Source organism: Sturnira hondurensis, unplaced genomic scaffold, assembly GCF_014824575.4.
Source record: "Sturnira hondurensis isolate 20B ecotype Veracruz unplaced genomic scaffold, ASM1482457v3 Scaffold0010428, whole genome shotgun sequence".
Lineage (NCBI taxonomy): Eukaryota > Metazoa > Chordata > Mammalia > Chiroptera > Phyllostomidae > Sturnira > Sturnira hondurensis.
The window spans coordinates 15,185,756-15,208,162 of NW_028083059.1; the positions used below are offsets into that span (position 1 = coordinate 15,185,756).

The window sequence follows — 22,407 nt, forward strand, 5'->3', positions numbered from 1 at the left end:
TTGCCCAGAGGAAAAAACAGGCCGTAATGAGAGGGTTCTGAAACTCTCTCTAGAGTAACTGACTACTTAGAACAGAATGTGGAGAAGCTCAAGCCCAGGGCCTTCTTGAAGTCTGTGAAGATTTGATGGTAAATGAGTAAAAGGATAGTGGNACTATATATATAGTACTATATAATATATATAGTACCTCTCTATATATAATACTATATATATAGTACTATATATATTATACATAGTACTATATGATATATAGAGGTACTATATTATATAAGGTGTGTGTATACATGTATACATATATATAAGGTATTAATATATAAGTATATATAAAGTATTTATATGGTACATATATCTTCTTTGGTACAAGAAGAGAGAGTCTACCTGTACTCCCCCGGCATCCTGCTTTTAATACAAGAGTAATTGTACTTCAAAAGTAGCAGGTCATGTTCCCAGCTTAGGAGGGGCATCATAAAGATTTTGCCCAGAGGAAAAAACAGGCCGTAATGAGAGGGTTCTGAAACTCTCTCTAGAGTAACTGACTACTTAGACCAGAATGTGGAGAAGCTCAAGCCCAGGGCCTTCTTGAAGTCTGAAGATTTGATGGTAAATGAGTAAAAGGATAGTGGCAGCTCTATGAGAGCAATAGGGTGATCCAGAGGCCAACTGGCTTATGAGAGAAAAGCAGAGAAAGAAACAGCTAGAAAGAGCCTCACTGCAGTCAAAGAAAAACCTCTAAAACTGGAATCAAAAAGAAAAAAAAATCTCTAAGAAAGCACTTTAAATTTTATTGGATCAGCTCTGAGAGAATTTATGCACAGGATTATTGTTGAAAACAATAGAGAAATCACCTGACAGGTGGTGGAGGGGAGCAGTGTGTATAATACCAACAGTGCTAGGGAGCTTACCAGAGACCTCAGGGAAAGAGACAGTCAGAGAGAGGCGCACAAGAACCATTCTCATTCCCAGAGTGACTGTCCACATGTACAAGGCTGTGCCCTTTGAGTAACAGCACAGGCTTTTCACGGCAGTGGCTTAGTCCATCTAAGCCATCAAACAAATACATAAGCAAACAACAACAAGCTGTAGGGTGAGAGCAGCATCTATAATTGCTCACTATATTATCTAATTGTCCTGCTTTCAACAAACACATGCAAAAGAAAATGACAGTGTGACTCCTACATAGTCAAAAAAGAAAAAAAAAGCAAACATTAGAAACTGCTGGTAAGAAGGCCCCAAAGATGAACTTAACATAAGAATACTTCAAATAATTCATTTTAAATATATTCAAATAACTAAAGCAAACCACCATATTTGAAGAGGTAAAACAAAATAATTGTGAAATCAATAAAAAAGGTGAACTTATAAAACAGACTAAATAAAATCCTGGAGTTGAAGATGCAGTAAGAGAAATAAAAAATTTAGTTGAGCACTCAAAAAAATTACAGATCAGTACAGATCAAGTACTCTGAAGAAGGAAAAAAACAAAAATTAACAAGGGACTCCATTAAACACAACAACACTTGTGCTATGAAGAAAGAAAGAAGAAAATAAGTAGAAAAAAGTAAAAAGAAAAGAGGAGAAAATTTTTAATGAAAATACTGATCTAAATCTACTTAATTTGATAAAATATTAATCTACACAACCAAAACATTCAATGTATTCTAAAACATTTCAATACAAAAAGATCTACATCTAGACATATAATAACCAAAAGTCAAAAGACAAAGAAAAAATCAATCTTGAAAGCAGAAAAATGACTTTCACAAAGGAACTCCAAAAATTAACTAACTTACTTCCTATCAGAAACTATCAGAGACCAGAAAATAAAATGTGAAATGGTAGATGGAAATCAATGTATCAATAACATTATGTGTCAATCCATTAGAAAGGTGTAATAATTACAAGCATATGAACATCTAAAACAGAGCACCCAAAGAACATAAAGCAAAAAACAAATGATGCAGTAAGACTTTTCCTAGGTACATATCCAACAGAAATAAAACCATACTTCTACATAAAAATTTGCATCTAAATTTTCATAGCAGATTTATTCATAATAGCCAAAATGTATAAAAACCCAAATCTCCATGAACTGATGAATGGGTAAATGACCTATAATATATGCATATAAAGGAATAATAAATTAAAATATTCAATGAAAAACTAATGAAGTAGTCATATATGTTATGATATAGATGAACCTTGAACACATTTTGCTGAGAAGGTAGTCACAATATGCTATAATTTTATTTATATAAAATGTTTATAATGGGCAAATTTATAGACATAGAAAATAGATTAGTGGTTTTTAGAGATGGGAAGAGGAGGCTGGGGAAAAATAGAGAGTGATTACTAATAGGGATGGCATTTCTTTAGGGTGATGTAAATGCAAAACTGATTGTGATGAGAGTTATGTAACTGAAATTACTGAAAACCAATGAATTGCAAATTTTAGCTAAATTGATAGTATATTCATTATCTCTCAATAAAGTTGCAATTTGAAAAATAAATAAAAATGGCTAATCTCCTGAATTATTGAATGAAGAGTTCAGGGGCCAAATAGTCATGTAAGATCTTTATCTAGATAAGCTGTTTAGAATTTATTTGTAGGTAATGGAAGAATGTTTCTCTTCAGTTACCTTTTAATAGTAGAATGAAGCAATGGCAACTTTCATCTAACTGTTTTTTTTTAACCCCCTCACCTCAAGTGTGACGGCTGGTTGCCAGTAAGAGCCAAGCACATGGCCAGGGGATTAGAATTTTCAGTGCCACAACCTCACTTCCCAGGAAGAGAAAAGGGCTTGAAGTTGAATCAGTGACCCGTGTGGATGGCTTAGTAAATTATGACTATGAAATGAGGCCTCAGCTAACCACAAAACAACAGCTTGGGGACCTTTTTCAGAGAGAGCCCACACTGTGGAACCAAAATTATTGTTGGTGTGGGGAAGCCTCCATACACACATTAGGTCTGGGTCCAGGAATGCTTTCCCCTGACCCTGTGCCTAGAAGGACGTATGCCAGGCGCACGAATGCACTGCCTGGAGCTTTCTCATAGACCAAAGAAATCAGATTTTAAACTTATTCTGCAGGTTAGGGCTTTCCATCAGAAGTGCTTAAGCAGAAAAAGTAAGCTAAACATAAGATACGAAACAGTAAATGGCATGCAAGAAGACATAGGTACATAACTTGTGGACCCTGGTCTTAGAGATGTAATAAAATTGACCCTAATGGCAAGAGAAGCAAAGGTAAAAATAAATGAATGGGATTATATCAAACCAAAAAGTTTCCACATGACAAAAGAAACTACAAACAAAGCGAAAAGGCAGCCAACTGAATAGGAGAAGATATTTGCAAGCAATGGCTCTGACAAGGTGTTATTATCAAAAACACATAAAGTACTCACATAATTCACCATACAAACAGTCCAGACAAAGAAATGGTAGATAGCCTGAACAGAAGCCTTTCTCAATAAGACATATAAATGACCTACACATATATCAAAAGATGCTCAATTTTACCAGCTATTAGGGCGATGAAAATCCTAACTACAATGAGATACAACTCACACATGTTAGAATTGTATTATCAAGACAAGTGAGTACAGATATTGTCACTTCCTCTCCTTCCCCACTTAGAGAGGTTGTGGGGAAAAAGTAATCCTCATTCACTGCTGGTGGGAAAGCAAACTGGTACAGCTGTTAGGTAGTAGGTAGGAATGACTTTCCAGAGGGGAAATAAAACAAGGCCCTTGCCATTATATTCTAACAAAGAACTTTTAAAACGAGGCTAGAATCAAAAGGGACACGTGTCTCACCGATTAACTCCGCAGTACTGAGCTGGCCTTGATAAGACTGCCAGGTGTTCCGAATATGACAAGCAAAGACAAAACAGGAGGAGGAGAGTCCTCGAGACTCTCTGCTGGGACCAGAAGTCTCTGCAACAACTTCACTGACTAGACAGAAAGCCTTTATTAACTAAGAAAGCAAGCCTTTGTATTAATCCCAAGGTGTAGAAGGGGGAGAAGTAGAGGTCCCCAGAAGCTAGCTAAGGTATATAGCCCCAGAACTCAGTGCACTTGGATTAGCTAAGTGCCTGCATATTCCAACTGCCTGCTTATAGCATTTTTGCTCACGTGTTTCAGAAATAACTTGCTATCTCCTTTTTATCAAAAATGTTTGCTTTCACTTGAATTCGTCTCCTGCCAGCAATGCAAGAACCTAGAAACAAGTTCGGATATGGGGTGGGAGTCCCTGACTCGTCTCTCCCAGGTAACCCAGCCACTATGGAAAATAGTATGGAAATTCCTCAAAAAACTAAGAATAGAGCTACCATATGATCCAGCAACTCCTTTTCTGGGCATAAAACTCCCCCCCCCCTCAAATTTGAAAGCACTTATTCACAAAAATATACACATACTTATATTTATTGTAGTACTATTTACAGTGGCCAAGACATGGAAACAAGTGAAGTATCCTTCAATAGGTGATTGGATAAAGAAGGTGTGGTATATATATGCAACAGAATACTACTAAACCATAAGAAAAGATGACATACTGCCATTTGTGACAGCGTGAATGGACCTTAAGAATATAATGCTAAATGAAATTAGTCAGAAAAAGTTAAGAACCATATGATCTCACTCATATGTGAAATATAAAATTCAAATCCATAGACACAGACAGCAGTATAGTGTTTATCAGAGGGAAAGGGGTGAAGAATTGTGAAGAGCAAATAGGATCAAGTATTTGGTGCTAGAAGATGATTTGACTCTGGATGGTGAGCAGATAATGCAATATACAGAACGGATATCCTAGAAGTGCACACCGGAAACCAATCTAACCTTACTAATCACTGTCACTTCATAAATTTAATTTTTTAAAAAAGGTTAAGTTCCATGATCAGATTCTTGCCATAGTAAGTTCAATCTGGAAGTAGCGCAGGAGTTTATTTAGGAAAGAGCTATGCCGTCCAGGCAAGCCTAAGCAAGCATATCCTGAAAGCAGATTTGGGTGGCAGAATATAAATGAAGTTATATAATAACCTGAAAGTTTAACTCTGCATAGCAAAATTTCTAACTTTTGTCTTGGGGGCTTATATTTCTCTAAACTTTATCTAATAAAATTAATGTATTAGAAGATCTGAATGAAATGCTCTGATTAAAAAAACTGCAGTTAAATCCAATATGGGGAATGATAATACAGAAAGAGTAATTAAAACAGAGAAGAAATTAAATAACTATAAACCAAAGTAGTATAGGCAATCTTATCTGTTGGGCTGTATGCTTATTAGTAAGAATCATTTTAAATCTAGATAATAGAATCATAAATTAAAATAATCCCAATGGTTTGTATAAATCTTTCTCCTAGAAGGTCACTTTGACAATATGACACTACTATGCACATAGGGGACACTTTTAACAATCATCAGAAACAATTCTTATACTTAGGTTTTAATATATATATGATATCAAGTTCAAGATACCTGTATGTGGGGTACAAAATACCAGTACTAACCTTACTTGTCATCTCCCCTATAAACTTATGTCCCCCTTAAGAGAAAGTATGTGTGAATACTACACAGTAGAAAGAAAGAACTCCTACCCTTCTCAATAGCATGAATGGAACTGGAGAGCATTATGCTAAATGAAATTAGCCAGGCAGTGAAAGACAAATACCATAAGATCTCACTTATAAGTGTAACCTAATCAACAAAACAAACAAGCAAGCAACATATAACCAGAGATACTGAAATAAAGAACAAACTGACAGTAACCAGAGGGTAGGGGGGAGAGGGAAAATGGGAGAAAAGAGGGGAGTGGCCATCAAGGAACATGTATAAAGGACCCACGGGCAAAGCCAAAGGAGGGAAGAATTGAAAGTGGAGATGGGTAGGGTGGGGAGACATGGACAGGTAAAAGTGGATACAGCTGTACTTGAACAACAATAAATAATAAATATTGAAAATAAATGTATATGTAAACACACATATCTATATATCTACAGGCATACATCATTTTATTGCGCTTTGCTTTATTGTGCTTTGCAGGTACTATGGTTTCTACAGATTTAAGGTTTGTGGCAACCTTGCATGGAGCAAGTCTATCCACACAATTTTTCCAACATCATTTACTCAGTTTGTGTTTTTGTGTCCCATTTTGGTAATTCTTAAAATAGTTTGAACTTCATTATTATTATATTTATCATGGTCATCTGTGATCAGTGATTTTCAGTCACTATTATAATTAGGGTGCCACAAACTGCACCCATATAACATGAAGAACTTAATAAATAAATTGTAGTTTGTGTTTTGACTGCTCCAACAACAAGCTACTCCTCCTTCTCTCCTTCTCTCCTTGAGACTCCTTATTCCATGAGACACAGCAATACTGAAATGAGGCCAGTTAATAATGCTGCAATGGCCTCTACGTGCACAAGTAAAAGGAAATGTTGTATAACTCTCACTTCTCAAAAGCTAGAAATAACTAAGCTTAATAAGAAATGCAAGAGATGGGGGAAAAAGCTAGGCTTTCTGCATCAAAGAGTTAGCTAAGTTGTGAATGCAAAGAAAAAGTTCTTGAGGAAATTAAAAAAGCTACTCCAGTGAACAGATGAATGATAAGAAAACAAAACAGCTTTGTTGCTGATGTGGAGATAGGTTTAGTGGTCTGGATAAAAAAATCAAACCAGCCACATTTTCTTAAGTCAAAGTCTAATCCAGAACAAGACCCTAACTCTCTTCAATTCTATGAAGACTGAGACAGGTGATGAAATTGAAGAAGAAAAGCTCAATGCAAGCAAGGGTTGTTGGCTCACGAGGTTTAAGAAAATAGCCAATATCCATTACATTAAGAGTGAAAGTTGAAGCAGCAAGTGCTGATATAGAAGTGGAGGTAAGTTATCGAGAAGATCTAGTTTAGATCATCAATGAAGATGGCTACATTAAATAACAGATTTTCAATGTTGACAAAATAGCCTCCTATTGAAAGATTTTTATAGATAGAAGTCAATGCCTGCCTTCAATGCTTCAAAGGACTTGATGACTCCCTTGTTAGGGGCTAATGCAGCTGTTGACTTTAAGTTGAAGCCAATGCTCATTTATCATTTAAAAAATCTTAGGCCCTTAAGAATTATGCTAAATGTACTGTCTGTGCTCTATAAATAGAACAACAAAGTCTGGATGACAGCACATCTGTTTATGATATGCTTTACTAAATATATTAAGCCCACAGTTAAGACATACTGCTCAGAAAAAAAAAATCCTAAAAAACATGGCTGCTTATTGACAATGCACCTGGTCACCCAAGAACTTTGATGCATATATATGAAATTCATGTTGCTTTCATAACTGCTAACTGAACAATAAGGTATTGCAACCCATGGCCCAAAGAATAATTTTAACTTTCAAATCTTATCATTTAAAAAATATGCTGAGTGAAACAAGCCAGTTGTTGAAGGACAAATACCATATGATCTCACCTTTAAAAGGAAGCTAAACAACAAAACAAACAAGCAAGCAAAATATAACCAAAGATCAGTATCTTTGGTTATAGAGAAATAGAGAACAGGGGGACAGTGACCAGAGGGGAGAGGGGAGGGAATTTCAGAGGAAATAGGGGAGGGATTTAGAGGAACAAATATAAAGGATACATGGACAACAAATAAGAAGGGTGGAAATGGGAGGGAGGGGGGAACACCAGGGGGTGGGTTGGGATGGGAGTAATAGACAGAAAACTGTACTCAAAAAATCATTAAATAAATTTAAAAAATAAAAATAAAAATAAAAAATACAAAAATACATTTTGTAGAGCTATAGCTGCCATAGATATTGATTCCTCTGATGGATCTTGGAAAACTCAGTTGAAAAGCTTCTAGAAAACATTTGCCATTCTAGATGCTATTAAGAACATTTATGATTCATAGGAAGAGGTCAACATACCAACATTAACAATAATTTGGAAGTTAATTACAACCCTCATGGATTAATCTGAGGGGTTCACATTTTTCCTCCTTCAGTGGAGGAAGTAACTGTGGCTATAGTGCCAAGAGAGGCAGAATCAAAGTGAAACCTGAAGATGGGACTGAATTGCTGCAATCTCCTGGAAAAAACCTCAGTGGATGGGAAGTTGCTTTTCATGGATGAGCAAAGAAAGCGTCTTCCTGAAATGGAATTTACTTCTGGTGAAGATGCTGTGAAGATTGTTGAAATGACAACAAAGGATTCAGAAATTACATAAACTTACATGATACAACAGCAGCAGAGTTTGAGAAGATTGATTTCAATTTTGAAAGAAGTTCTACTGTGTGTAAATACTATCAAAAAATACCACATGCTACAGAGAAATTGTTTGTGAAAGGAAAAGTCAACGGGTGCAGAAAAGATCACTGTTGTCTTATTTTGAGAAATTACCATAGCTGCTCAACGTCAGCAATCACCCCTTGATTACTCAGAGGCCATCAACAATGAGGCAGTGCTTTCTACCAGCAAGAGATTACAACTTACTGAAGGCTTAGATGATGATTAGCACTTTTTAGAGCTAAAGAATGTGTTAATAAAATATATATGTTTTCTCTTGAATATAGTATCATTGCACACTTAATAGTCTACAGTATAATGTAAACATAACTTTTATATGCACTGGGAAACAAAATATGTGACTTGTTTATTGTGCTATTAGCTTTGTTGTGGTCAGGATCTGAACCCGCAATGTCTCTGAGGTATGTCTGTCTTGTGCATTTTTGTTGAGATGAGTACATTGTATTTGCCATCTGTGAGATTTACTAGGATACAGGTTTATTGATATTTAGTGAGCATTACTGTACAAACTTTGTAATGTCAGAAACCAACAAATTTAAAAAATGATTCATGAAATTTCTCTGTCTATAACCGAAATACTATAGATGAGTTCTGAAATAATATCTAACTTATACTTGGTGCTTACTATTGCCAATCACAAATCTAGGTGTTTTTTTATATATTAACTCATGTTTTTTAATAGATTGATTCATTTATTTCTCTAACTTTTCCATGAGTTTTATATTATTTCAGACTTGTTTTACATAAGAGGAAATAGGGCACACATATTATGTTAAAATACATTGTAAAACTACCTAGTTTAGGAAATGGGTAAATCTGGTTCAAATTATACTCAGAAAGTGACCGTGATTTGAAAAAGTGAGTGCAAAATGTATCTAACTTTTCAAACTACTTTGCATACATTAATTTTGATTTGGGGAACTTTCCCCATGGTTTACCTTTAATCTCTTTGTCATTTTTGAACCATCTTATATCAGCTGCAGGTTTACTACCAGATGTTTTACAAGTCAGCTGCATCAAGTCTCCCTCCATAACTGGTGACGAAAACCCACTAATCTGAGGCTTTTCAGGAACACCTGAAATATAAACAAATGAATGATGTGAAAATCAATCCCAAGGTTGGTTCATTCTTGTGACTACTACTTTCACAAACAAAAGTAAACTGGGTGGTTAGTTGACAATAAATTCAACCAAAAATAATAAACTACTATAAAACAAAATAAGCTACTTATAGTATATATAGATAATGTGTATATATGCATATATATAATTATATGTGCATATACCAGTATATTGTATACATATAATCATTTATTTAGCTCAAAGCAGTCTTAAATTAAATTTTACATATAAAAATATACTCTTTGTAAATCTTAAAGACAACCATTCAATATATTTTCAGATGTAATAGTATAGGGATTTAAGAATGTACATTCTTTGCATTGGGAAAGACATTCACAAAGCACATTTTTTGTTTTTTTTGCAAATTATGATTAAACTTAAATAGCACCTTTTATTTCTGATTTCATAATTCTAAAGCTTAAAAATGACATTATCCTCTGTGTACTCTATTCAAGAAAAGGCATTTTGTTCAAGAAAATCCATCAAAGGTCTCATCAGTAAGTGCAACCATACTTACTTTTCTGATTTTTCTAAAGTGGAGAATGTCTCTTGATGTAATTTGTACTAGAAATGCAATTGTAGTTTTGTGGAGCATGATGTGTACTGGTATTAATGCTAACCACTTATTGACTCTTCTAGTCCAAACTATCTAGTCAATAAGTAGATAACTAATATGAAGCGATAGATAGTACATGGGTAATTTAAATAAAAGAACATTCCATATTTCTTGGGCATTAATATTCTTTTGTCATAGTAGAAGTTTACTAAAATTTCTTCTAAAATTATTCCATAATAAAGGCAGACTGGAAGCTTCTTTATCATAGTATTTAATTCAGTTTTAAAAGAATAAAAGGTAAGCATGTTGGGAAGCCAGAATAAGAAAAATACACATTTAAACAGTAACAATAAAGATAAATGATAGATCAACTTACTAGCCCAATTAGTGGGCTAGTTTTGTTCACCTCCATATTGCCTTTTAAAAGAAAATCTATATCACACCATCATTTGACAAATTGAAACCAGCCAGTTGCCTATTTTTGGTGTCTCAAGGTGGCTCTCTACAGAACAACACATTAACTTTCCTCGGTTGTTATCCTGAAATACTAAATTTTAATGGTTACATTTTATCCTTAATGGCAAACTTGTGGCTATTTCTGATAAAATAGTCTCAGTGGAACTTGCAAAGGAATATGTTTCTTATCCTATGCACAAAACCAGTTCATTAGCTGGATTAACTTTTATATCTCCACCCCCCCCCCCCAAATAACAGCATGTGTTAGTTATTTTAAAGGCAATGTTATGACTCTAAGTATCAAAATAAAAACACAAACAAGGGTGAAAAATATCCTTCCTGAAATTCCTCTGACTTGTTCAGTACACAGGTGTGTTTTAATAAACCGCAGTAATTTCAAGTGACTGGGTCACTAACATTCGTGGAATCACAAAAGGCTCTGAGATGCAACTATATTTCCTTGGAATCTCTATGAATGTATTGCTTTTTTGTATCACTTTAACCTTTTGAAAAATGTCTCACTATTTAGAGAATAGAAGAACGAAGAAGCTACAAGCTGCATGCACAAGTGGTATTACCTACTTCATTTAAAAATCTAGAAAGTGTCACATTTCAAAGGTGAGAAGACACATAGAAATGCCAAGGCCATTTAAATGCACTGAAATACACAAAGGGGTCACATTTGAAAGCCATAAGATATTAGAGAAGGTCTCTATCAGATGGCGGATATGATAAAATGGAGGAGCATCCAGTACGAATGTTGAATTCATTATACTCATTATCCCATCACTTTATGAAGGAATCACCACATATACAATATATAGATAAGTTGATACAAAATAATTTAATTGAAATACAAGAAGCCTGGTGCTTATTGCTGGCTAAAAATTAAATGGCTCTGTGCTCTCAGAAGTCATACAAATTTTTATGTATCCTTTTGTCTATTTATAAAATGAGGAAAGCAATTTAAAAAATTTTGTGTTATAATGTAACAGAGAAGGGACTAAACTACATCTATTTTATGATCCTTAAAGTATATATGTGCTTTTGAATCATGTTGCTTTAGTAGTACACATCTCTCTGGCTTGTGATTGCACTGTGTTTATCCCTTGAACTTACCGAGAACAGTGAGATAGGCCTTGGAAGTTTTGACAGGCATCGTAAATAGTGAACAGGTATATTGTCCTTCATCGGAGAGAGACACATCACTGACACTGATACTCAGTTCATGCCAAGAAGCCCGAACCAGCTCGATCCTATTGTCCCTTAAAGCTGAAAAGAGAAAACATTGAAAATGTGGATAAAAACATTAGAAAAAGTCAATACTGTTAGACTGTGTATTTTTAGCACAACATAATAAACATTTTGGGCTATACATCTAAATATTTCCTAAAACAGCTTAAAGGACAGTTTAAATAAGGTTAATATCTTAATTTTATAAAGAACTTGTAAAACTCAACACCAAAAAATAAACAATCTAATTAAAAAGTGGGCAAAGGACATGAATATACTATTCTCCAAATAGATGGCCAATAGATATATGAAAAGACACCCAGCATCACTGATCAGAGAAATGAAAATTAAAACCACATGAGATGTCAACTTACACCTGTGAGAATAACTATCATCAATAAATCAACAAATAACAAGTGCTGGTGAGCATGGGGAGAAAAGGTAACCCAACTGCACTGTTGGTTGAAATGCAGTTTGCTGTAGCCACTGTGAAAAGCAGTTTAGAGTTGCCTCAAAAAATTAAGAACCAAACTGTTTTTTTGATCTAATGATTCCATTTCATGCAATTTACCCAAAGAAACCCTAAACCCTAACTAAAAGAATATATGCACCCCTATGTTCATTGCAGTGTTATTTACAATAGCCAAGCTCTGGAAGCAGCCCCAGTGTTCATTTGCAGATGAATGAATAAAACAGCTATAGGAGAGGTAGAAAATAGATAGAGGGAGGTTAAGAATAGTATAGGAAATGTAGAAGCCAAAGAACTTATATGTACGACCCATGGACATGAACTAAGTGGGGGGGAATGTGGGCAGGAGGGGGTGTGCAGAGTGGAAGGGAATAAAGGGGGGACTGGGACAACTATAATAGCATAGTCAATAAAATATATTTAAAAAATAGCTATGGTACATTTATACAATGGAATACTACTTGGCCAGAGGGAGATTTTACCCATGTAGTATGATCTAATGAACAAACTGTACTAACAAGCAAAATAGACACAGACTCTCACAGATAGAAATCAGGATGACAGCTGTTGGGGGAAGTTGGGTGGTGGAGAAACTAAGCAAAAAAGAGAAAGGACTTATGGACACGGACAACAGTGTAGTGATTGTGGGGGGAGGGAGTGGGTGGATGTGGAAGAGGGTATGGGGGGATAAATGGTAATGAAAAAATATGATAAAAATATTTTTAAATAAAACCAAATACATATATTTTATCAGAGTTTTTAAAAAATCAAAGTAGAATTAGGTAATCCTTAAAGTTCTCAGAAATGTTGTATTTAAGTTGTCACACCTAGTATGTTACTTTGTATGAGTAGTACAAATGATGATGATAAAAATGGCTTGTCTCCACAAAGTCTTTCATGAGATGCTAGTGTCAAGAAAAACTATAAACAGAAGGGTTCACTTCCTTGGGCATATAAAGTTGGAAAAATTACGACTGTTGCATTTTTACCAAAAGACCAACAAGGAACACAATTATATTGAAAGCTCTCCACAGTACAGATACATGTTGAACTTCATTTAAACAAGAGCTGACATTCAGCTGAAAAGTACTTATAAGGTGCAAGATATTAAAATTTTCCCTGATCCCATTAGAATAATTTCTTCTAATTTCATTTTAGAAGAAATTATTTAAAAGTTTAAACATCATTATGTGTTTCACTATGTACAGCTACAGAACATGGATTAAGCAAGAGGCAACTGAATGATTACTCTAAAAGGTAGAAAGAGAGAGGAGAACAGGTCAGGAACAGCAGGTCCTAAGGAACAACATGGAAGCTCCTCCAACAACAATAAAAGGCAGTGAAGACCTGGCTTCTGCCAACTATAACCTAGCAACAGAAAGTGGGTGAGGTCGACTCAGTTTCATCGCTGATCTAATGGAAGTCCCACCAGCAACATCACCAGCAAGGGGAATCAGGTGGGAGCATCACTGAAAACAAGTGTCTGTGAAAAATGACTTTTGCCCTCAGTGGGTAGGAGACTTCCTTCTCAACCTAGAGACAATGACTCAGTGGGCAGCAAAAGCAGCAGGGTAATCTTTCTATAAATATCCAGCCCCAGATGTGATCTCCCGATAAACTAGAGGATTACTTACACAACTGAGAGCCACCATGTGCCTGCCTTGGGGAATCACCTTTGCCCTCTTAGGTGGCACCAGTAGACATCAGTGTAATTTCCAGTGGAACTGAACAACTCAAGCTGATCACATAGAACTACAAAGGTTATGACAAACTGGTGGAACCACAGTTGGCAAATGTATGCTATGACCTGTGTGCTAAACCTAAATAAATGACTGCCTTCAAGAATAGAAAACTTAAATCGAGTCTAGAATGTCCAAATATAATAGTCAAAATGACCAGGACATAATAATAGTAATAATAATAAATATCTGCTCACACCAAATATTGGAAAAATTGTAACTTGAATAAGAAACATAATCAACATGTGCCAACACTGAGATATTGAAATTATCTGACAAAGAATTAAAGAGGGCATCATGAAACATACTTTAATAAGCAATTACTAATTACACACAAATAAAAAAATAGAAAAAATAGCAAAGAAAAAAGAGTTATAAAAAAGAATGAAATGAAAATAATAGAAATCAAAACACAGTTAACAAAATCAAAACTCAATGCATTGGCTCATAGTACAATGAAGATTACAGAATATAGAATAAGCAAACTCAAGGACAGAGCAATAGAATTCACTCAATCTGAACAAAAAAAAAATAGATTAAAAAAGAAGAAGAGAATGTTAGGGACCTATGGGACAATAACAAAATGTCCAACATTGGAATCATGACAGTTCCAAACGAAGAGAAAGAGGGGCTGAAACGGTATCTGAAAAAGTAATGGTTGAAGACTTTGCAGATTTGGCAGAATAAATAAATTACAGAATCAAAAATACAAGCAAACATCAAAAAGGATAAGCCCAGAAAGATCCATGTCAAGATGGGTCAAAAATTAAACATCTAAAACCAAAGACAAAAAAATTTCTGCCTTGAAATCAACCAAAGATAAAGACATGTTACTCAGAGGCCAATTCAAATTACTATAAGTTTCCTATTTGAAATAATGGAGGCCAGAAGTGGCACATTTTTCAAAAGAAAAGAAAAGAACTGTCATTGATGGATTTTTATCCAATGAAACTAACCTTCAGGAATTAAGGAGAAATAAATATATTATTTTTTGAGGGGGGGAGGAGGGCTTAAAACCTCTTATTTAGGCCTAGTTTTAGAGTAGAGTATAGGATTGAAAATCCACTGGAAGGTAAAATTTGGTTATCTCTATCCATGTGAATGTTAGTAGACAGTCAAACATAAAGAGAGTCAAAAGAAAGAAAACTAAGAACACATGTTTTCAGCAGATTTTTCTTAAGAAAAATTTTAAAAAATTTATTCAAATAGAAAATAAGAATTCTTAGAGCATCAAGAAGGAAGAAAAGACAACTGAAAAAGTAAAAATATTGGTAAATATGATATCAACTACTCTATTCCTCTTGAGTTTTCTTCATTATGTAATAATTAAAATAAAACTATAATAGCAATGATGCTGTGCTCAACATATATAGGAAGAATACTCAAGAGAAATAAACAATGAGTAGGGCAAAGGGACCTAATAGAAGTACAGTTTCCAAACTTTATTGAAATGGTAAAACATTGTACTAGCAGACCAAAATTGTCCACGTATGTACATTTCAGTACTTGGAAAAACTACTAAGAAAGCATACACAGTGATACAGTAAAAAACTCTCTATAATAATTGTGACAAAGTACATGTACACAGAGTCTTCAGATAACATTATAGAGATGAGGAAAGGATCAGTAGTTAGCAAAGGATAAGAATATTAAGGAGTGGAAGGGAGAAACAGGGAAATGAATTTGGCTATAAAAGAACAAAACAAGGAACACCTGTAGTCATGACAGTATTCTGTCTTGACAGTGGTGATGGATAAATGAACCTACATATGCAATAACAATGCATGGAAGTAAACACACATGCACACACAAATACATGTGAAGCTGACAAAACCCAAATAAGATTGGTGAGATATATATTATTGTCGATGCCTTAGCTGTGTTATCTTTGCAAGATGCTATTTCACTGAAAGGTAGATGAGATCTCTTTGAATTATTTCTTACAATCAGAGATGAATATATAATAAAAACTCAAACAAAACATTTTATGTATATTTGATCAAGTAGAGGAAATGATTAAGATATCAAAGCTTAAAATTCATTGTACATATTTGCCAAACAGGAAGAGGAAGATCCCAAGTGCCACATATTCTTAAATTAGCTGCCACTTCTGTGTGTGCTTTGGGAGAGGCATAGGCAATTATAAAATATTTAAGATTTGGGAAAATTGTAAATTTTCATTATTTTTAATGTATTTTTAAAAACCATCCTCCCACACACTCAGATAACATGCATGTTAATGATTATGGCCCCTCTGCTACCATTCCCTGTTAACTCTAATTTCATGAGACATGCTGCAAAAATTTTTGAAACTAATTTTTACTGAATGTAAAAAACAGGCAAGTTTGATCGTGATTGTGTTTGCAACTTTATTAGACAAAGACACTGATTGTAAATGTCTATTTCATACTCTATCTCCTACATGTTTTAATATAAATGCCTGCTATGGGAAAACAGTGGGACTCAGATGTGGTTTTTCCCCAGAGGACCTCATGCTATATCAACTGCTTTTCAAAGCTATGATTTATTTTTAAAAATATTTATCACATATCTCTTGTGTGTTTTTTTTAAGAGGTCACCAAAAGAGAAAACCTCAGGCTCCTGCCATGACATTGTGTGGGTAAAACATGTTACTCACCCACTGTGTTCAATTTCACTTCTACTGACATTGCAACCCCCCAATGATAGAACTTCCAATTTTTAGTGAATCTTGGCAAAAGAAATTTAACTCTTTTTTGGTTGGATTACTTTGCGTAAACTATATAACATCACCAAAGACCAGCTGAATTACTCAATACATACAAATATAACACTTTTATATTTAAATCATTTTCATGGAGAAAAGCTAAAAGCAGTGACTTCGGAATTAAGAGACCTGCTCTAGGTGCTTGTAGGAGGTCGTATTTCCTGTGGATAATAATTTTTTATTCATTTCCATCTCTGGATTATGATGAGAACTGAATAATAAACTATATAAACTACATGAATAATATCATGTAGTTTGTAATGTACCTTAAAATAAATCTGCAATGGTATTAAAATATTTTGGGTTTGGACTCCCAATGAGAACCTAAATATTTTAGTGTCTGAAATGTCTCAATTGGTTAAGCTTACCAAATCATGTAATATTTTGAATTGTTTTATGATTACTCCAGCCTTGGCTAAACACTAGGCACTGAGAGCAGAATGCCTCATTTTTATGTAAATTCTATTGTTAATTAACCATATGAATCTAGGCAGATCACTTAAGCATTATGCATCTCAATCTGCTGATTGTAAGGTGCAGGTAATAAATGAGTATAAGAAATATTACTTAGAGAACTGCAATATATTAACATATATCTAAAACCTCAAAGCATATTACCATGAACCAAGAAACTGACACAATTAGTAGTTGTATAACAATAAGTGATTATTTATTGTGTAACAATCCTTGATATTTTATTTTTCAAAACAAAAAAAAAAACTACTTGAGGGGATTCTCATTAAACTGAACATTTTAAACAAATCTTACATTCAGAACATTTACCTTTTCAAGTTTGTAAATACCTTTGATGTCATCTTCAGTTCACTCTATTATAGCATGTCAGGTATGAAAGAATACAGGAAAACCTGTAATCCCCCAGAGCGGGTATAATATAACTCAACAGGTTCTCTGTGAGCAGGATCCTTGACTTGCTCGTCTCGGCATCCTGAACCATCACTATCTGCACAGGAGGTATTCAGTGAGTGGCTATTGAATTGAAACTGAGAGTCAAACTCTGTCTGTACAGGACGAGAACAGAGTGAAAAAGAACTGAACTAGGAAGTCCTCTTCGCTATATCTCCACAGGTCTCCCCATGGGAGAGAAGCCAAAAAAAGAAGAAGAAAGGTGCCCCATTTAGACACTGTTAAGCATGAAAGAGTTAGAAAAATCATGCTACAAAAAAATTTAACCAGGTAATAGTTCATTGGGAAAGGATTTGAAATACTGAATGAGTGATCTCTGATCACAGTGATCTCTGATCTCTATTGTCATGCTACTTTATGGTTTCCGAACGAACACAAAAGGTGGTAGCTAACCAGAGACAAATTATATTATTTAACGTCTACACCATAAGTCCAAATATATATGGACTTAAATAAAAGATTATATTTTTTTCAGTTGAAGTGAATTCAATTTTAAAAAAATACTCTTTCAAGGATATATAATGTTTGCCAATATTTAAATATCTTTAAAAATATAAATACTCAATGACTTATTGAAAAATAAAGATTTTAAATACTCCAGGAAAAAGAATAACTTAAGAAAGAAATGAGGATATTAGAAAATTAAAGATGTTTTAAATGAGAATATGTAATAAAATATTTAAATATAACTGTTCACACATCACAGAGATAAAAAATGAGGTAATGGGTTAAGTAAGCTACACTGAGGCCATGCAGCTATGAGATGCCTGCTGCCCACTGGTGAGGTGATTTAACAGATTCAAAACTCTGAGATCTGGAGGATTTAATTTTATCTACAAATAAGGAATGGTGACCAATGAATAAGAATCTATTAAAAAGTACTTGACTTAGGGTAAATATTATTTTCCCAATATGCTACTGTTTCTAAATATTTACCTAACATACAAATGTGTACTTAGGATTCATGTTGAGTAAAATAAAAACTCCTTACACAATTAATTACTTAGAGGATTTTATCTACATTATATATTCATGTATAACAAAAGTTACTAGCATAATAAAAGTTACTAGCATAGTTAATAAATTGTATATTACTTACTTTTAAACCAAATTAACTTAATAATAAGTACCACTGAATTTGGCTGACATTGTTCATTTAAGAACCAAATAGCAATGTGTGAAGACTTTCATTAAATAGTTTTCCTTTCTTAAACATCATAATAGTTTTAAAGGCTCTCACATACTTCTTGCTAGAAACATTTTTCATATTACTATATAGGTTTCCAGTGAGTAATAATTTATGCCCCACTTTAGGGTGCTTACATAATAATAAAATCATATTTCATGATGTAATTACTTTTAAATGATGAGTAAAATGCAGTATCAACCTCATTATTTTTGCATCTTTTCTAGTCCACCCATTTAATCTAAAATATCCCCAAATCAGTATCATGTTGTATCTCTTTGCATTTCACATAAGACCTTACATATATTATGATATATACACATGCCCATTAATAATTTATTGGGGTTCAGAAGATGGAGATGGAGTAGGATGGAATGGATTCCATTTCCCCCACTCAAATGGCAGAAAATCCTGGCTGATCTACGGAGGAAGAGTGCAAAGAGCCAATAGTTCCCCAGCATATATGAAAATAAGAGACCAGAAATTGTAACGGACACTAAAACACCAGACGGAGAGGAGAGGGCTGCAGGACAGTACGGTCTCAGGGAGACAGGAGAGGTGACAGTCTCCGCCCCTGCCTGGTGCTCAGCGGGTCTACCATGCAGACTCTTTGGGAGCCCCAGGCCTGCCACAGGGTCCTTGGGAGAGAGCTGGGTCAACAGCTCCCACCCTCCCCAGCCAACCAAAGTTGGGCAACACTGGGAAGAGACCTGTTTGCTTGAGTTTGCAGAGAGGGTAATAAGGACAAAGGGCCGTGATCAATTGCAGAGTCTGTGGTCGCCAGCTTGGGAGAACTGAGAGGTGCAGTGTTGGGCTCTGACCCTGAAAATTACCGGTCTGGCTGGGGGATGAAGCTGTGTTGAGCGGCAGGCTTTCTTAAGAAGAAATTTTTTGGAAAGGAAACTGAAGGATTCTCCTGTGACAGCTGCTTGGCCTGCTCCCCACTCAACCTGGCAGTGATCCGGAGGTTGGGCAAAAGCCCTTGTATTCCCCCACAGAACTGGGAAGGGTCCGTGCATGAATCTTCGGGACACAGGCAACCTGGCCAGCAGCGCACGCCTGCACCCCAGCCCACTGCAATGATCCCCAAGGCAACAGTGCTCTGAAGAGGACCTAGATCCCCTTTGTGGGGTACTGGGGAGGGGCGCCAGGTTAGCTCTTGGGAGAGTCCTTGAAGAAAGACCACACCAATTGCCCCTCAGCCTGCTGCTCCAGAAAAACTGGTTTGGCCAGCTTGAAACCAACAAGAGATTTTTTTTTTCCTGTTTTTTTTTTTTTAAGTAATCTTTTATCTTTTAATTTTATTATTGTTTTATCTTTCAATACCTTTTTCTCTCGTTTCTTCCTTTTTGTTCTATTCTTTCTCCCTTCCTTTCCTTCCAACTTATTGCTTCTTCCTCCCTTTTCCTGCCTTTTTTTTTCTTTTACTCATAAGTGACACAAACAACTTGGAACTGCCAAAAGACCAGAGTTGGACCCAAAGAGGGGGCATCTCAACAGTAGAGACAGAGAGACAAATTTCACTTTGTTATAGCAGAGAAGACACAAGTTGCTGCATGTTTGTATTATTATTATTTTTCATTATTCTCACATCTTTTATAATTTAATAGTATCTTTCTACTCCTCCTCTTTCTGTATAGTCTCCTTTGCCTTGACTGGTTATATTGCATCATTTGACAGGTCTCCTTTGTTCTCTCCTCCACAGTTTATTGCTAATTTTCTATATTTCACATCACTTGTGTTCCTTTAGCACACTACTCAAAGTTCTATACCCCTTATTCATGTTATCCAGATCACATAGAGTCTGTCATATGATTGTTACTCTAATATTATTATAAATAATAGCTGTTCTATACAATAGCTGTAAATACTTCAGCACAACTCCTGGATCTTAGCCCACTTCACAGTTTCCTGAACTCTATTACTGCAGTGGTTAACTCTATTTGCTCACACGCTACACCTATTTGCTATGCTTTACTCTCATCTTACCTCAGAATCTGACCTCCCACAACCTCACTGCTTTCTAGATTCAACTCACAAGCCTTCCCTCCCCAACAAGAGTCTTAACTTCTGTCCATTCTTTCTTAAAAGTGGCTAGTTGGGTGGAAGATCATGGTTAACACTGTACATAGCCTAAAGATCGCCTATCTCTTTTCTACCTGCTGTGACTGTAAATATCATAACATTCCTCCTGCTGTCATAAACCATTTTGCCTCCCCCTCCAACTGATCACAAGAAAAAAAACAGGAGTAGGTGGAAGCAGTGAACACCAGGATACCCACTGGAAGAGGAAACCCAACAACAAAGGAATCACAAACAGGTAACAACAGAAGAAGGTGAAGGAGGGAGAAGAAACCACACAAACCTCAATCCAAGACATATCTGGAAATACAACTAAATAGTGGAGAAACATACCCAGTACAAACAACTGAACAAGAAAAAAAGAGAATCCTCAAAACCTTGTAAAAACAGAACTGGTTTCAACCCAACCCGCCCTCAAAAGTACAACAAATTAAAACATGTGGTGGACAGAGGGACCATCAGTTAACCAGTTGGTGGGAAGGACCCACAAAAGAAAGACCCCAAAACAACCAAAACCCAAAGACAAACACAGAGCCAAATTAAACGACAGCCCAAGATAAGTGAGCTTGGGAGATCGAGGAGACTACAGCACCAAAGCTCACAGGTATTATACCACAGAAGTTCACACCATAAACCCAAGAAGCCGGAACAGATCAATTTAAGAAGCTGAAGCTAACAAGAAGAGTCTCACAAACAATCGGAAGACAAAGAAACAATTTCCAAATGAAAGGAAAGGAGGAAGCCTCAGAAAGAATGTTAGATGAAATAGAGGCAAGTCAACGTTCAGATATTGAATTCAAAGCACTGGTTATCAGGAAATTCAAAGAGCTCACAATGAGCTACCAGAAACTACAGGGGAACTACAATGAACTCACTGCAAACTATATCAACATGAAAAAGGAAATAGAAACTATCAGCAAGGGCCAAGAGGGAAAAAAGAATACAATTTCTGAACTGAAGAACACAGTAAATGAAATGAAAAGCAGGATGGATGAAGTAGAAGATCAGATTAGTGAGTTAGAGGACAAAGTAGGAAAAAAAACTCACAGAAAGAGAAAGAAAAGGAAAAGAGGTTCAGAAAGAATGAAGAGGGATTAAGAGAAATGCAAGACAATATGATATGTAATAATACCCGAATAATAGGGATACTAGAAGGAGAAGAACAATGTTAAGAAAACCTATTTGAAAAAGTAATGAGGGAAAACTTCCCTAATTTGATGAGAGAAAAAGTCGCAAATCCAGGAATCACAGAGAGTCCCAATGAAGAGGAACACAAAGAGGCCCACTTTAAGACACATCATCATCAAAATGGCAAAATTCCAAGACAAAGAGAGAATATTAAAGGCAGAAAGGGAGAAAAAGGAAGTAACATACAAGGGAGCCCCAATAAGGTTAGCTAATGACTTCTCAATGGAAATGCTCCAAGCAAGAAGAGAATGGCAAGAAATACTCCAAGTAATATGAACAAGAGGCCTGCAACCAAGGCTACTTTACCCAGCAAGGCTCTCAATCAAGACAGAAGGCCAAATAAAGAGCTTCCAAGACAAAAGAAGTCTAAAAGAATATGCCTCCACCAAACCAGCT

General features: G+C 35.3%; 1 protein-coding gene across 2 annotated transcripts in view; it reads right to left on the reverse strand.

Annotated features, from left to right (window-relative positions):
• Positions 1-22,407, reverse strand: part of CADM2 (cell adhesion molecule 2) — a 1,088,167-nt gene that overhangs the window by 155,841 nt on the left and 909,919 nt on the right. For both annotated transcript variants that reach the window (XM_037059021.1, XM_037059022.1), the window contains exons 3-4: positions 11,564-11,716; positions 9,249-9,386 (exon numbers count right to left, since the gene is read on the reverse strand). In XM_037059021.1, coding sequence (XP_036914916.1) covers positions 9,249-9,386; positions 11,564-11,716 — 291 coding nt within the window. The remainder of the gene's footprint in view (positions 1-9,248; positions 9,387-11,563; positions 11,717-22,407) is intronic.